Here is a 17,207-nt window from a genome sequence, read left to right on the forward strand (position 1 = left end):
TGCACATGTGAGTCACTTAGACTGAATCTAGAAATAGAATTCTAGCATGTGTGTGTGTCATGATGAGTGCATAGATGGTCAGTGTGTCTCTCACTTCCTGCTTCTTCTCCCAACTTTTCCACCTCTACCTGACTTTCTCTCTCTCTTTCTCTCCCTCTTCCTCTCTCTCTATCGTTCTCTCTTCATTGCTCTCTCTCTCTCTCTCTCCTACTCTCTCTCTCTGTGTCTCTCTCGCTCCCTTTCTCTCTCTCTCTCCCTCTCCTACTCTCTCTCTCTCTGTTTTTTAGTCATTGAAGTGGATTCAAGGGGCTCCTTACAGAATCAGATCCCTCTATCCTCATCCTACTTCTCTCTTTCCCCTTCTCATGCTCTGTGCTCTGCCTCCTACCTGTGTGTAATAAGGGAAGCCTTTGAGCAGCTAGCGGGAATGCTCTGCCAGGTTTGCAGATCAAGGAAGTTTCCGGATTACCGGATTTCCCCTCCTGTAGCATAATGGGAGAGCTATTAGGGTCAGAAAACCACTGTGCACTAATGAGTTTACCTGCTGGGAGAGGTGTGTGTGTGTGTGTGTGTGTGTGTGTGTGTATGTGTGTGTGTGTGTGTGTGTGTGTGTGTGTGTGTGTGTGTGTGTGTGTGTGTGTGTGTGTGTGTGTGTGTGTGTGTGTGTGTGTGTGTGTGTGTGTGTGTGTGTGTGTGTGTGAGAGATGACACAACATCTGAGAGGATGTCCTGATAGCCGTTAGCTAATCGAAGTTGGTCTTCTGTTTTTCACACCTCTGCTTCCTCTACTGTTTTGTTGATCCAACAGTCTGGGTTTCTAGTGCAGCTCTCAGATCTTTCATTGTGCCTGGCAATACAATTCTCTCTTTCTCTCACTTTCACATGATAACGATTATGTCAATTTGCTGTGTCTGTTCAAGCCTGCATTCATCCCTGAGGATGCATATGCTTCACCACACGTTCTCTGTGTACCGTGTGTGTTTCTGGCAGATAATAAGGACTATGATGCGTACCTGTCCTACACTAAAGTAGACCCTGACCAGTGGAGTCAGGAGACCAAGGAGGAGGAGCGCTTTGCCCTGGAGATCCTCCCTGACGTCCTGGAGAAACACTACGGATACAAACTCTTCATCCCAGACAGAGACCTCATCCCCACGGGAAGTAAGTGGTGCAAATGATGGCTGTGGGGAGGCTGAGGGGGTGTGTGGCGGTGGGGAGGCTGGGGGGGTGTGTGGGGGTGGGGAGGCTGTGGGGGTGGGGAGGCTGGGGAGGTGGGGAGGCTGGGTGGGGGTGGGGAGGCTGAGGGGGTGTGTGGGGTTGGGGAGGCTGAGGGGCTGTGTCAGGGTGGGGAGGCTGGGGGGGTGTGTGGGGGTGGGGAGGCTGGGTGGGGGTGGGGAGGCTGGGGGGGTGGGGAGGCTGGGTGGGGGTGGGGAGGCTGGGTGGGGAGGCTGAGGGGGTGTGTAGGGGTGGGGACGCTGAGGGGCTGTGTCAGGGTGGGGAGGCTGGGGGGGTGTGTTTTGGGAGGCTGAGGCGGTGTGTGGGGGTGGGGAGGCTGAGGGGGTGTGTGGGGGTGGGGAGGCTGAGGGGGTGTGTCAGGGTGGGGAGGCTGAGGGGGTGTGTGGGGGTGGGGAGGCTGAGGGGGTGTGTGGGGGTGGGGAGGCTGAGGGGGTGTGTCAGGGTGGGGAGGCTGAGGGGGTGTGTCAGGGTGGGGAGGCTGAGGGGGTGTGTCAGGGTGGGGAGGCTGAGGGGGTGTGTCAGGGTTGGGAGGCTGAGGGGGTGTGTGGGGGTGGGGAGGCTGAGTGGGTGAGTGGGTGATGTGTGTGGTTACTTGATAATAGGTCCACTAATTGTGTGGCTTGTACAGTTATTGTGGTTATATGGTTATGTGGTTATGTTGTGATGTGGTTATGTGGTTATGTGGTTATGTGGTGATGTGGTTATGTGGTTATGTGGTGATGTGGTTATGTGGTGATGTGGTTATGTGGTGATGTGGTTATGTGGTGATGTGGTTATGTGGTTATGTGGTTATGTGGTTATGTGGTGATGTGGTTATGTGGTGATGTGGTTATGTGGTCAGTAACAGTCCTGTGTGGTTTGTTTCCTATTCACCTGTTGTACATGTTAGTGATTATTGTACTTTCACTCTAGCTGCTTGTCATTGTCACTTGTCTTGTGTATGTATATGTGTAGTTTGTGCAACAAATACACTCTAAATAATATATCCATAGTTACCACCTATAGAACAACCTTCAGTATTTTGCCCCAAAACACCTCTGTGTTACTTGAATTGTTTTCATATACTGTAAGCTATATGTTTTATTGAGTTGCAATTAGCTGACACAGATAACAGGCTCACGCAGTTCTCATCACCCCACACATTAAATTAACAGAAGACGGGTCCAATCGGACCCAGACGGTAAATACATTTTAATTGCACATACCCGAGACCTGTGTCAATTATATCATACCCAAACAAGATCAGAGACAAAAATCAGAATTTAGGACCCGGACTGCTCGGGTCCCAGGCGTGTCTTGGAACTTCAGGTCTGTTGGACCCGTGAAGACATCTACTCTACAATTCACTCGAACAGCAAGGTACTCTGGGAAATATGCAAATAAGGCTTTACATGTGTCAATTTAACACTGAAAAGTGTAGACCCGTATAGACACTGGCCCAGTGTTAAATGTAACACTCTCAGTACTGGATGAATTGAGAATCTAGTCCATCGTCAGAGTTCTACAAGAAGTTGTTAAAACATTGTTCCAGCCTCAGTGTGTGTGTGAGTTTTTGTGTGTGTGTGTGTGTGTGTGTGTGTGTGTGTGTGTGTGTGTGTGTGTGTGTGTGTGTGTGTGTGTGTGTGTGTGTGTGTGTGTGTGCGTGCGTGCGTGCGTGCGTGCGTGCGTGCGTGCGTGCGTGTTAGAGAAAAAGAAAAATAATAGTGGATGCCACTGATGCACAAGTCCTCTTTACTGTTTGTGTGCTCTGTGTGTTCTCCTGTGATCTGAGTCTCAATGTTGACATGTTTATGTTTAGGTCTGGCCAATGAGCTTTACCAGGATGACACAAGACTTCTTAGAGGTACACTTCCTCAGTCTCTTCCTCTTGTGTCAGCAACTGTGATGCACTTCCTCCCTGGACAAGAAGAGCAGCTTAGGGGATCCAGTTTTTAAGAGTTTACACAGCAAGAGCATAGCTTTGAAGTCAGAACACACATACACACTCTAGCACACAAACACAAGGCACACATGCACACACAAACACATACACACACACATACACAAACACACACACATACACAAACACACATGCCACTGCACACAGACACACACAGATAAAAAAAAACTCAGAGAGATGAGAAAGTAATATAGGTACAGTTGATATAACTAAGGACAGCTGTAGTTACTGTGGCTGTGTTTAACCACTAAACTGTTGTCTGACTGCTGTCTCTGTCCTGTGTTGTATGTCTTGTAGTTGTCCATCCATTGTCTCTGTGTATTATGAGTGGTCTGTTATATGTGTCTTGTCCACCATGTTACAACAAATATGTCCTGAATACAAAAGATGTAATAGTAAATATGTTACTGTATAGAATCTAAGCTATTTGGAGTTTTCCCTTTCAAGAAGATTGATTGTGTTTTGAGTGCATTCGTTTCTTCCTCTTTCTTTATCCCACTCTCTCTCTGTCACTCTCCCACGCTCTCTCCAGCCTACATCGAAGACGTGGCGCGCTGTGTGGACCAATCCAAGCGCCTCATCATCGTCATGACGCCCAACTACGTGGTGCGGCGGGGGTGGAGCATCTTCGAGCTGGAGACACGCCTCCGCAACATGCTGGTCACCGGGGAGATCAAGGTGATTCTGATCGAGTGTGCCGAGCTGCGTGGCATCATGAACTACCAAGAGGTGGAGGCCCTCAAACACACCATCAAGACCCTCACTGTCATCAAGTGGCATGGCCCCAAGAGCAACAAGCTCAGCTCCAAGTTCTGGAAGCAGCTGCAGTATGAGATGCCCTTCCGCCGCACCGAGCCAATGCTGAGCCACGAGCCAGCGCTGGATGTCAGCGAGCAGGGCCCCTTTGGCGAGCTCCAGACTGTCTCCGCCATCTCCATGGCAGCCGCCACCTCCACCGCCATGGCCACGGCGCACCCGGACCTCCGCTCGTCCTTCCACAACTCGTACCACACCACCATGCGGCAGAAACACTACTACCGCAGCTACGAGTACGACCTGCCGCCGGGGGGCACGCTGCCGCCGCTGTCATCACTGGGCAACCAACACACCTACTGCAACATCCCGCTGACGCTGCTGAACGGACAGAGGCCGCCGACGGGGAAGAGCCGCGAGCACAGTCTGGAGGAGGAGCACACTAACCACGCCATGCTGCCGCTGTTGCCCAGGGAGACCAGCATCTCCAGCGTCATCTGGTGACCGGGACAGGATAGAACCATGCGACACTAGCGGTTTGGTCTGGTCTGGTTTGGGTTGGATCACTTTGGATCGGTTTGGTGGCGTAGTCACGCTTCTATGAGCCAGTTCTGATTGGCTACTGTAGCTATAGCTGGGAGATTGTGACGAGTTTGGGTTGGAATGGACCCCTGTCAACAGGCAAGACAGGGTCAGGACAGGTTTGGATTTAACGTGGCCCTCATGTACACAGAGGAGAAGTTCTTCACCCTAGGATTAAAGATTCAGACTGACAACAACAAACTGTTTGATCAAGAGACAACAGAGTTTGATCAAATTGAACTCGTGAATACAAAATAAAAGAACCCACACTTTGGCACTTGTGCACTTGCACACACACAAACACACACATACACTCACACACACTAAAGGAAAACAGGGTCTTGTACATATATTTCCAATTTATTTGTAGCATCAGTGTCTTCCTGTTTTTTGTTCATATGTTGTTTTTTATTCAATCATGTGTGTTGCCTTCTCTACTTTAAGACTTTGCTTTAACTTGTCACACAGATTTATATATTTCTATTTTTTCTGTTTTTTCTTTGTTAAAATGTTTTTTTTTGTTTTTTTTATATGCTTATGAAGAAAGCCAGTATGTCATGTATCTGCGCTGTTGTGTTTTCTATCTTGACTTTGTGTAGTTTAAGATATATATTTTTTTTTTTTACTCTTTTGGGGAATTGCTTGGACATTGCAACGTTTTACTTCAAGGAGCAACATCTTATTTTTGTTGACCTGTATAAGGTGTATATCTAGTTTTAAAAACACTCTTTAAAAAATCATAGAATATGCAAAAAGAAGGAGGAGCTACCGGTGATGTTGATGTAACTTCCTGTGGGCCAGAGGAAGGGGAGAAGTTAGAGAGTCGTGCTAGTCTTCTCCAGTCAGTCTGTCAGTCAGTCAGAGTTTCATATTTTCTATAAAAACAAACAGTCTTGCTGTTTTAGCGTGATAGTGTAATGCCTCACCTTAAAAATAAATCTGTAGATTATTTTAAAAATAAGTATATTTTTATAACAAAAAGAGTTTGCTTGAGAAGTCATACTTATTTACGTTTCATCTGACATTTAGGGGGAGGTATGCAGTGTGTGTAATGCAGGTTTTGTACACTACTTTACTATATGGGTCATGGTTTGTTAAGACAATTAGATGGATTTTGAGTCCCTCATGAAAATATTCTTAGATTCAAAAAGTAAATGCATTTTCAATGTTTTGGTTGAGTTGTTGAAGTATTCTTTCCATCCTGAGAATCCTTTGTTTTCAATTCATGTTTAAAGAAAGAAGAAGCGTAAGTTTGTGCTTTGGAATACGTTTTTTATTATATTTGAAGGTGTAATTTCTGAGTATGCATAGCAAATAGATATGTATTCTATATATGATATAGATATTTATATAAATATATATATATATATATATAAACACGATTTTCACTTGGAAAGAAATGTCTATCTTTATAGAAACACAATCATACTTATCAGTTGCCCTTACTTTCTCACTGCACATTAAACACATTGATCTCCTCTTGTTTCATTTATGTTCTGTCTATTTCACACGGTCTTCCATGGTCCAAAAGTCAGAAGTGTAAGTAGTGCTGTAGGTAGGCTTTATGAACAGATGATGATTAAAGGATCCCCCCCACAGAGGAAGTTGCCGCCACTATTTCGACGTTGTTTCCTGCCCTAGAGATGAAATGAACGTTTAGGTTGCACCTCCGAAGAATGACGAAGGCTACTGATACATATTCACGAATTGGGTATGGGAATGTCCATGTGGAGTTGATGAACATCAACAGGCCCTGACAGCTGTCAGTGTAGCTAGCTAGCATGCTAACCTTATCTATCTAGCTAATGTTATCTGTTGTTGCATTTGTTTTTGTTTGTTTTATAAGATTAGGCAGCTGGCTCTATGGCTGCTTCTGGAGATGGATTTGTCATAATCATTGATTTAAAGAAAACTTTGCCACAGATGGAAACCACTGGCCTATCTTTGACTTCCAATGTTAAGGCATCTTCCATAAATTGAAGCCGCAAATTCACCATATAAATAGTTAGAAAGGAAGAATAAGATGAAAAGCCAAGTCACCCCGTGCTCATAGTTCTCACAGGGGAAGTGAAATGATAGGCTACAATGATTTAGCTCATGATCATGCACGGCGCAAATAACCTGTAACTAACTAGAAGTTCCTTGAACTTTCTTTCCCATTTTTTCATTATCCGGATAGACACTTGTGGTTTCTAGCTAACGTTACGCCAATCAAAGCAGTCGGGCCTGAAGTGAAGCAAAACCTTAGTGACAAAACCACTCATCTTGGGGCAATGGGGGTTTGCCAAATGCTATCATATCACGCAATTATAGCATTTATAAAACGGTCATATATTTTTTTTAATACAGACTAGCTCAAAAATAAATGTAAATGGATTATGATGATTTTCTGGTAAAGAAATCAAGAGGAAGTGAAAAACTGTTTTATCTGCTCCATGACTCAGGGGCCAAGAGGACACAAGGCTGTTTGGCTCAACACATTCACGAAGATGAATATCTTTGCAGCTGTTTCTGATTAATAAACTATGCCATAGTGATGAGTGGTAACATTCAAATAAAACCGAGCCCTGAAACGAAACGTAGGCTGAAAATAATTTGTCATATCATTGGAAAAGACACCACATTCACACAGAATTGCCCAAAGTGGGCAGTTCAGATTTGTCACTTCAAGCCCAAATATATCATACTTTGACTAAAACGATGACTTATTGTCTTAAATCGTTTTGCAACATCATGGGTAAGCTTTGGCCATCGTATTTCAGCTCAAAAAATTGGATTTCTACAGGTGTGGACGTTAAACCCAGTCAAACACTGCCACCTGCTGGTGCATAGTGAATTAGCAAGGAGACAACGATACGTACACACACGCACAGTGGTGGCACGAATCAGTAATATGGCCAGTAAGTGTGGCAGGCTGGCTTGAATACACACACATCTCTCTCTCTGTCTCTATCTCTCTCTCTCACACACCATGGTGGCAGGCATCAGTGATATAGCTTGTGTGTGTGTGTGTGTGTGTGTGTGTGTGTGTGTGTGTGTGTGTGTGTGTGTGTGTGTGTGTGTGTGTGTGTGTGTGTGTGTGTGTGTGTGTGTGTGTGTGTGTGTGTGTGTGTGTGTGTGTGTGTGTGTCTCTCGTCTGGCAGCCTCCTGCCTGACAGCTGGCTTTTTATTACTAGACACAGGATTAATAGGCTCTTTATTATCCTAAGCAATTAGGGGCTTAATTTGAAAGAAAATAGGCCCCTATGGAGAGGATGCAGGAGAGATAGAGACATAGATATGTACATCAACATATTTAGTGTGTGTTGAGAGGAATGGGAAGGGGGGGGGGTGTCTGGCCTATCAGAGGGCAAAGTGGAGCTACCATCATCTTGCTTACACCTTCATTTCAGGTCTACACCAGTTTAAAGGGATAGAGCCTGATGGGGGGCAGGGGTGGGGGCTGGGGGTCCACCCACAGGTTCCCGAGTCCCTCATCGTCATGGTAACAGCTCACACTCCTCCCGCCGCCAGCTCCATGGCATCTGTTGTGGTCTTCTTGTCGTAACGCTACTCCGCCTACCTCCCCACACACAGTCGCACACAAACACACACACCCTCAGCCCTTGGTTGCGATGCGTGGTTGCACACGGGTGAGTTGCTGTTCTGACTGCTCAGAGCACCTGACCGTCTTGTGTCTCCAAGCTTCATTGCTTCCCTGCTCCTCAACTGTCACACACACACAGTCCTACAGTAGAGCAACAGCAGCAGGAAGACTCATAGTTCCTAGAGAAAACAGAGCCGGAAGCAGAGATCTTCTCTTACTCTAGCAGAAACGTTCTACAACTCTGTAATTGCCCCATGTACGTTGACCAGATTGTATCTGTGATGGGTTCCTTAGACCACTATGTGACTATGTTTTGTGTCTCTGAGACGTGTAGCTCTCCCCACCCCCTGATCCTCCTGCATATCTTGGCCAGTAGCATTACCGTTTGTTGCATATCTGGCCAGTAATGATGGGATTTAGAGAGAATTGGAACGCTCCCGGAGGCAATCTAACTCTGCAGGTAATTTCCTCAAGTTATATTCTGCGCACCTGTGCCTACCCTAAAGTGTGTGTGTGTGAGAGCGACACGGTCAGTGAAATGTGGTTAAACAGTGCCCTCTTGTGGTCCTAACAGTCCATTGCTGTCTCTTACCACTGTTGTGATAATCCTACAATGGATACAATAACCCTCAGAGCTGAGTGCTAGCATGATAAATTAACTTACTGTATCTCAATTGCACAGCAACAATCACCTATTGTCTCAGACAGAGACACAGGAAAAATCAATTGAGTTTGGAAATCAGAGTATGAGCATCAATATGTGTGGTGAGATGTGAATCCATCTTTGTATGCAGGACAATAGTCAATGGTAGATCACTTAGAAAAAAATACCATTCTTCACTGCAGAGTACAAACTAGCTGCCTAGGACTCAGATCACACACAGATGAAAAGAGAATGTTCCTACCTGGACAGAAAAGATCAACTGTAGAAAAGAGTGAATGTCTGTTCAGTTTGCTGCTCCCACAAGTGATCTTTAATTCAGACCAATGTCAAAGATCATATGTTGGATCAGCGAACTGTGAACTAGGAACAGATATCAACGTTTATTCAGAACCATAGTTACCGATAAAGGAACGTTGGGTTATATGATCTCTCTGGGTAGAACTTGCCCTAAGGCACAGATCTAGGATCAGTTTATCCCAAACCTTAACAATTAGGGGGTAAAACACAAAGCTGACCTTAGATCAGTGTCCAGGGGCCTTTCTGATCTCCAAAGTGACAGTCAGAGCACCACTCACCTGACACAAGCATGGCAAAGCAGTTCAGAGAATACTTTTATTATACAAAAATAGTTTTATGTAAAAAGAAATAAGTTAGAGTCCGATCAGCATCTCTTCTTGGTCTGTATCCTCTCCTTCACCCCTCCCCATCCCAAAACACACACCCCTTTGCCCCGGCTGTTCTTCACCCACCAGTGTTCAAAACATCTTTAACAAAACAAACAAATCTCATCCTTTGTCTATCCTTCTGTTCAACGGTCCATTGAGATCTAACGGTTGGTTAACAGTTAGTTAGATTTACATTCTGTTTGTCTGTCCTTCAGATATTAAGGTCCAGTCCAGAACCAACCCCACAGGTGTTGATCTGAAGATTGGATCGATGTAACATAGCAAAACTGTTCCTTTATAGCCTACCAGAGGGCAGAGTGGAGCTGCCGTATTGCTTATTTCTATACAATAATGTCAGATATACATGAAGTATGTAGAGGGTAGGGGCTAGGAGGTAGGGGTAAGGGGCTAGGGGAAGTGGGGGTAAGGGCTAGGGCAGCGTTTCCCAAACTCAGTCCTCGGGACCTCAAGGGGGCACGTTTTGGTTTTTGCCCTAACACTACACAGCTGATTCAAATTATCAAAGCCTGATTAGTTGATTATTTGAATCAGCTGTGTAGTGTTAGGGCAAAAACCAAAACGTGCCCCCTTGAGGTCCCGAGGACCGAGTTTGGGAAACCCTGGGCTAGGGGCAAGGTTAAGTTTCTAGGGAGTAGGGGCTAGAAGTGCCTATAACTTATAGGGGGCCATTTCTAAGGGTTGTTTCTGGACGAGACCATGGAAAGCATCTACTTCCCATAGAACATCTCCAGTAGGACATCCTCCATGTTGACAGCTCCGATGACAGGCTTGAAGAAGAGCTGTGCAACCACAGGGGGGCTGATGGCCCTCAGCATGGACAGGGTGATGAGCAGCTTGGCGAAGCGTGTGGTGTCGTCCCGGTGGATCAGCTTCACGTGCTCGTTGAGCGCCTGGTGAGCCTCGCGCCGCAGTGACTGGATGTAGTGGAGGTAGCGCAAACCTGGGAGATCTGGGGAGGGGGAGGTCAGAAAAACATAATCATTGTTTATAGAAACTTTGGGTTGTTGAAGGAGCCCGGGTCACTATGGTAAACAGGTTGTTTGTCAACAGCTTACTTACCAAATATCTCACAAGGCCCTTTGGCAAGGTTTCTGAAGTCTCCAGATGTGGAAGGATATATCTCTCCTAAAGCAATCATTCAATAAGCTCGAGGCCTACATACTTCCTTTGCAGTAGATGCAGGGAATTAGTTGCCTAATAATGGTGATTATGTGTATTGGTATACCAGATTTTTGTAAATTTAGTTTCCTATGTAGCAATTGGCCATTAAGCACGAAATTATTCAGGGTCTTCCTGAATAATCAGGGCTGTTTGTTTCTTGTGAAACTGATTTGCAATTTTTTTAAACGAGAGACAGTGCTAAATTATTAAATGTATGAAATTGGAGATAGGATAATTACGCGCTCCAGTACGGACACAATGAGACAATGAATCATTAGTGAGAAAAATAGGCGCGTTTTGAAGCATCCTGCCCACCTGAGTTGAAGAGCACCGCTCCTTTGATGTAGGCATATTCCTTGGTACTGATGTCCAAACCCCAACACTTCTTCAGGAACGCTTTGATGCCCTGGATATCCGCGAGAGAGACCCCAGGAGTTTCCGTGCTCTGCTCCAGCAGCGGTTCACCCTGTCTGTCCGTTAAGCCGCTCTGGCTGCCAGAGCCACCGGTCAGGATCCGTTGCAACATGCTGGGCTCTGCAGTCTCAGTGGTCTCGAAGTCTACCCGGTCCTGCGCGAAGCCCAGCACCAGCAGCGGCGCCCAGCAGTTCCGAACGAGCAGCAGCTGGTCATCCTCCGGCAGCTCGCGGAAACACGGCACGTTCTTCACGAACCGCAGAGTCTTCACGAGGACCGCCGATGCGGCTTTGCAGGTAACCTGCGGGGACCGGAGAGACCCCCTTCGCCGTGAGGAGCCGCACGAGCATGCCTGTTGTTGCCTTAGCTCAAGCCGCGACGAAGAGGAAGAAGAGGAGGAACAGGAGGAGACCCTGTGCCAGCGATGCTGTTGGTGTTGTTGTGGTTTTGGTGTTGTTTGTTGTTCCTCGGTGGTCGTGAGTCTGTCGTTCTTCAGTATATGGTACAGGATGCTGTTATTATTGTTTTGACCCCCGGCGCCCGGACAGTGGCAGCCCTCGCGAGTGGCCATGGCACGTGGCGCGCGCTACATCGGGTGCTGCTCGGTGTGTCTGTCAGGCGCTTTGAAGAGTTGGAGGTCAGAGCTAGATAGAGAGGGATATGTTTTCTTGGCCCCTGTTACCCCGCGCAAACGGCAGCACATTTATATTAGCTCCCGTCTGACCTCCTGCTTTGAGAACTTGTTTAAACTTGTACATATTCCTCCTCTGAGACGCCTCCCACCAGGGGCGGATTGGCCATCTAGCAATACTGGCAAATGCCAGTTGGGCTGAACATTTGTTTAGTTTCGTGGGCTGGTCGAAATGGAAACACACAAAAATAATTTTGAATAAAACAATTATGCAAAAGAGCCCATGGGCCTGTTAAGATACATTAAAAAAACAATTGCACAATTTCTCTGATATACAGTGGGTAACGGCCAAATCAAATTTTATTGGTCACATACACATGGTTAACAGATGTTAATGCGAGTGTAGCGAAATGCTTGTGCTTCTAGTTCCAACAATGCAGTAATATCTAACAAGTAATCTAACAAATTCACAACAACTACCTTATACACACAAATGTGAAGGGATGAATAAGAATATGTACATATTAATATATGGATGAGCGATGGCCGTGCGGCATAGGCAAGATGCAGTAGATGGTATAGAATACAGTATATACATATGAGATGAGTAATGTAGGATATGTAGACATTATTAAAGGGGTGTTATTTAAAGTGACTAGTGATACCTTCATTAATCCATTTATTAAAGTGGCAAGAGATTTGAGTCAGTATGTTGGCAGCAGCCTCTCTATGTTAGTGATGGCTGTTTAACAGTCTGATGGCCTTGAGATAGAAGCTGTTTTTCAGTCTCTCGGTCCAAGCTTTGATGCACCTGTACTGACCTCGCCTTCTGGATGGTAGCGGGGTGAACAGGCAGTGGCTCGGGTGGTTGTTGTCCTTGATGATCTTTTTGGCATTCTTGTGATATTCGGTGCTGTAGGTGTCCTGGAGGGCAGGTAGGCCCAGTTTTCTGAAAGGCTGTGCTTAGTCCCCGAAAACTCACATCAAAGTCAAACGCTGCATCAGTAAAGAGACCTGCTCCAACTCTGTCATCAGTTAGGGCTCCCGAGTGGGGCAGCGGTCTAAGGCACTGCATTTCAGTACTACAGGCGTCACTACAGACCCTGGTTTGATCCCGGGCTATATCACAACGGGGCGTGATCGGGAGTCCCATAGGGCAGCGCACAATTGGCTCAGCGTCGTTAGGGGAGGGTTCGGCAGGGGTAGGCCGTCATTGTAAAATAAGAATTTGTTCTTAACTGACTTGCCTAGTTAAATAAAATTAATTAGCCTATGATAATAGTGCACATAAAGATGTACAGTACCAGTCAAAAGTTTGGACACACTATGATATACGTTATAAGATGATTACTGACCAAATTGTATTTTTAAATTGTACCTTTATTTCACTAGGCAAGTCAGTTAAGAACAAATTCTTATTTTCAATAACAGCCTAGGAACAGTAGGTTAACTGCCTTGTTCAGGGGCAGAACGACCTTGTCAGCTCGGGGATTCGATGTTTCGGTTACTAGTCCAACGCTCTAACCACTAGGCTACCTGCCGCCCCATGGGCTGGTGCCACCAACTGTAAAAGTTTGTAGGATTCAGGGGAACATGACAGGCACTTATTTGTGGGTGGCAGGTAGCCTAGTGGTTAGAGCGTTGGGTCAATAACCAAAAGGTTGCTGGATCAAATCCCCGAGCTGACAAGGTAAGAATCTGTTCTTCTGCCACTGAGCAAGTCAGTTAACCCACTGTTCCCCGGGTGCTGTGGATATTGATTATGGCAGCACCTCTCTGATTCAGAGGGGTTGGGTTAAATGCAAAGACACTTTTCAGTTGTACAACTGACCCTTTCCCTTATTTGCAACATGCAACGTTAGCGGTGATCTCTCTCGCTCGCTCGCAAGATGAATATAAGGTCATTCCATTATTAAGCATAAAACATCAAGTTGGTTTATGTCAAACCTCATGTAATGCAGTTTGTCTGCACCTTTAAGCAGTTATGATAAAATAGCCTATGCAGGAAAGGGAAAGCACAAAAAGTGAGGGAGAGGAGTGGGCAGATCAGCCTATCCAGTTCTTTTTAGATACAACGGTATCCCAAAAGCTACAAAATGATCCATGTGTGCGTTTTTGGTTTTACTATCCTGGGGAGTCCTCACGAGGATAGTAAAACAAAGAAAATTCTGACAAATGGGTGCATTTCGCCGGTCCCCACAAGGAAAAATGCTATTTTAGGCTTAGAGTTTGGGGTTAGGTTAAGGGTTATGTTAAGGGTTAGGGAAAGTAGGATTTTGAATGGGAAGCAATTGTTTGGTCCCCACCAGAATAGGAAAACAAACATGTGTGTGCATATGTGTCCCCATGTGTTTGTGAGAGAGAGACAAAGAATCAGTCCTGTGCTCTATTCTGTTTTACCTTGACTCCCTCACTGCACCGTTAATCAGCCGCTAGCCGGTAAAAAAGTAAGCCAGAGACGGAGCTGAAGGCTTAATTATTTTAGGGAGAATTTATCTGATTTTCTATGAGAAAAGAGGATGGAGAGCAGTGCTGTGAAGGCTGGCCGCCAACCTTGAGTCGGACACACTGTTATTGATTTAACCGTGAAAACAGGAACGCATGAATTATGATGTCATGACTCATCATAATTCAACGCTCCCCGCACATCTGTCACCGTGGAAGTGGGGGGGGGGGGGGGGGGGGGGCGACTAACCTGGAGGAAGGGGCACGGGAGGGCAAGGTAAAGGAGGAGGGGGAGGCAAGATTCAGGGAGAATGAATGTTTTTCTCTCAGATTGTATATCACAGAGCAAGACTACTGACTACTGAAGAGAGGGAGCGAACGAAAGAGAGAGAGAGAGAAAAGAGAAAGACAGAGAGAAAGACACACATAGGGCGCAACAAGTATAGGAAAAGAGGTCGGAGAAAAAGGCATGAAGAGTACAGAAAAGGTTTAATGCCTAAAACCTGCTAAGCTAATCCTACTTGCCTCTCTTGTGAGTGCATGTGAGCCTTGACATAGTGTGTTAGCACATGTGTTAGTTAGAGAGGGCCTGAACAACTGCCTAAGTACAGTGTTAAGAAAAGATGGCATAGACAAAAGACTGGCATTGAGTTTCTAGCCGTATTCATAAAGTAACGGGAGTGGGACCTCAGTCTACTCGGTGTGCTCCAAGGACAGCATCAAGGACCCAAGACAGCATGAAAAACTTTCACAGCACTGTCAAAACATTGTTCAGAGAGAGAATGGGTTTCTATTGATTTACATCAGCAAGAAAATATATATTTTTCACTTTAATACCCAAGGTCGAGCAGGGATAAACAGCCGAAGCAAAGGCTGTCTCCCTCTCCTAGCCTCTCCTCTCATTGCTTCACCTCTCTATTCTCCTCTCCTCTCCTTGCTTCATCTCTCCTCGCTTCATCTCTCCTCTCCTTGCTTCACCTCTCCTCTCCTCGCTTCATCTCTCCTCTCCTTGCTTCACCTCTCCTCTCCTTGCTTCATCTCTCCTCTCCTTGCTTCATCTCTCCTCTCCTTGCTTCACCTCTCCTCGCTTCATCTCTCCTTTCCTTGCTTCGCTTCACCTCTCCTCTCCTTGCTTCATCTCTCCTCTTCTTGCTTCACCTCTCCTCGCTTCATCGCTCCTCTCCTTGCTTCATCTCTCCTCTCCTTGCTTCACCTCTCCTCTCCTTGCTTCACCTCTCCTCTCCTTGCTTCATCTCTCCTCGCTTCATCTCTCCTCTCCTTGCTTCACCTCTCCTCGCTTCATCTCTCCTCTCCTTGCTTCACCTCTCCTCGCTTCATCTCTCCTCTCCTTGCTTCATCTCTCCTCTACTTGCTTCACCTCTCCTCTACTTACAAACTGAGGTAATAAATCATTCAAGGATACATTATTTCTTGTTCTCTCATTCTTTCATAATCTTCTTTTCCACTGCTTTTTACTTTGTTAATGGTAATGAGGATGGAAGAGAACTCTTACAGTTTTCCTCAATCGCTTTAGCTCAATTCTCGAACGAGATTTTTTTTCTTCAAAACAATCAGTTCAAATCTCTGAACAATTAGTTTCTTGTTCACACCAGATTTGAATTTCTTATTCATTTAAGCAAATTGCACGTATTTTGGCACGTGTGCAAAGAAGTGAATACAATTTTCTACAATTTGCACAATAACTACATGCACATGGCTTGCTGATCAAAACTGATAGTTGATTCTTGGTGAAATTGTCATACTCTTCACAACTTCTAAACATTATTTCATGGTGTGAGCCGTCACATGCAAAATGATCCATTCAATTATCAAAATCTGTCAGACATACATGTACAGTTGAAGTCGGAAGTTTACATTCACCTCAGCCAAATACATTTAAACTCAGTTTTTCACAATTCCTAAGTAAAAATTCCCTTTGTTAGGTCAGTTAGGAACAACACGTTATTTTAAGAATGTGAAATGTCAGAATAATAGTAGACAGAATTATTTATTTCAGCTTTTATTTCTTTCATCACATTCCCAGTGGGTCAGAAGTTTACATACACTCAATTAGTATTTGGTAGCATTGCCTTTAAATTGTTTAACTTGGGTCAAACGTTTCAGGTAGCCTTCCACAAGCTTCCCACAATAAGTTGGGTGAATTTTGGCTCATTCCTCCTGACAGAGCTGGTGTAACTGAGTCAGGTTTGTAGGCCTCCTTGCTCCTTGTTGACCTTAAGCCATTTTGCCAAAACTTTGGAAGTATGCTTTGGGTCATTGTCCATTTGGAAGACCCATTTGCGACCAAGCTTTAACTTCTGAGGTCTTGAGATGTTGCTTCAATCTATCCATATCCATATCAATTTCCTTCCTCAGGATGCCATCAGGATGCCATTTTGTGAAGTGCACCTGTCCCTCCTGCAGCAAAGTACCCCCACAACATGATGCTTCCACCCCCGTGCTTCAAGGTTGGGATGGTGTTCTTCGGCTTGCAAGCCTCCCCCTTTTTCCTCCAAACATCACAATGGTCATTATGGCCAAACAGTTCTATTTGTGTTTCATCAGACCAGAGGACATTTCTCCACAAGTACAATCTTTGTCCCCATGTGTAGTTGCAAACCTTAGTCTAGCTGTTTTATGGAGGTTTTGGAGCAGTGGCTTCTTCCATGCTGAGCGGCCTTTCAGGTTATATCGATATAGGACTTATTTTACTGTGGATATAGATGCTTTTGTACCAGTTTCCTCCAGCATCTTCACAGGGTCCTTTGCTGTTGTTCTGGGATTGATTTGCACTTTTCGCACCAAAGTAACTTAATCTCTAGAAGACAGAACGCGTCTCCTTCCTGAGCGGTTTGACAGCTGCGTGGTCCCATGGTGTTTATACTTGCGTAATATTGTTTGTACAGATGAACGTGGTACCTTCAGGCATTTGGAAATTGCTCCCAAGGATGAACCAGACTTGTGGAGGTCCACAATTTTTTTTCTGAGGTCTTGGCTGATTTCTTTTGATTTCCCCATGATATCAAGCAAAGAGGCACTGAGTTTGAAGGTAGGCCTCGAAATACATCCACAGGTACATCTCCAATTGACTCAAATTATGTCAATTAGCC

The 17,207-nt window shown here is 45.5% G+C and overlaps 2 protein-coding genes across 2 annotated transcripts in view; one reads left to right on the top strand and one right to left on the bottom strand.

Annotated features, from left to right (window-relative positions):
* Positions 1 to 4,432, top strand: part of LOC120063915 (interleukin-1 receptor accessory protein-like 1) — a 179,693-nt gene extending 175,261 nt beyond the window's left edge. The window contains exons 9-11 of the mRNA XM_039014228.1: positions 991 to 1,161; positions 3,035 to 3,079; positions 3,708 to 4,432. Of these exons, the coding sequence (XP_038870156.1) occupies positions 991 to 1,161; positions 3,035 to 3,079; positions 3,708 to 4,432 (941 nt within the window). The remainder of the gene's footprint in view (positions 1 to 990; positions 1,162 to 3,034; positions 3,080 to 3,707) is intronic.
* A 5,526-nt stretch (positions 4,433 to 9,958) lies between these two features.
* Positions 9,959 to 11,762, bottom strand: LOC120064199 (nuclear receptor subfamily 0 group B member 1-like). Its single transcript, XM_039014600.1, has 2 exons — positions 10,923 to 11,762; positions 9,959 to 10,395 (listed from the first exon to the last, which is right to left on the bottom strand). Exons 1-2 carry the CDS (start codon positions 11,590 to 11,592, stop codon positions 10,154 to 10,156), a joined length of 912 nt encoding a protein of 303 aa, XP_038870528.1. The 5' UTR covers positions 11,593 to 11,762; the 3' UTR covers positions 9,959 to 10,153.
* Positions 11,763 to 17,207: the final 5,445 nt, after the last annotated feature.

This window comes from Salvelinus namaycush, chromosome 19 (assembly GCF_016432855.1).
Source record: "Salvelinus namaycush isolate Seneca chromosome 19, SaNama_1.0, whole genome shotgun sequence".
Taxonomy (NCBI): domain Eukaryota; kingdom Metazoa; phylum Chordata; class Actinopteri; order Salmoniformes; family Salmonidae; genus Salvelinus; species Salvelinus namaycush.

Bases quoted from the DNA above. Each gene is read 5' to 3' on its own strand.
- LOC120064199 (XM_039014600.1), bottom strand. From the start codon at position 11,592: ATGGCCACTCGCGAGGGCTGCCACTGTCCGGGCGCCGGGGGTCAAAAC. The intron at 10,396-10,922 runs GTGGGCAGGATG...CCCCCTCCCCAG, and splicing joins AGCGGTGCTCTTCAACTCAG to ATCTCCCAGGTTTGCGCTAC.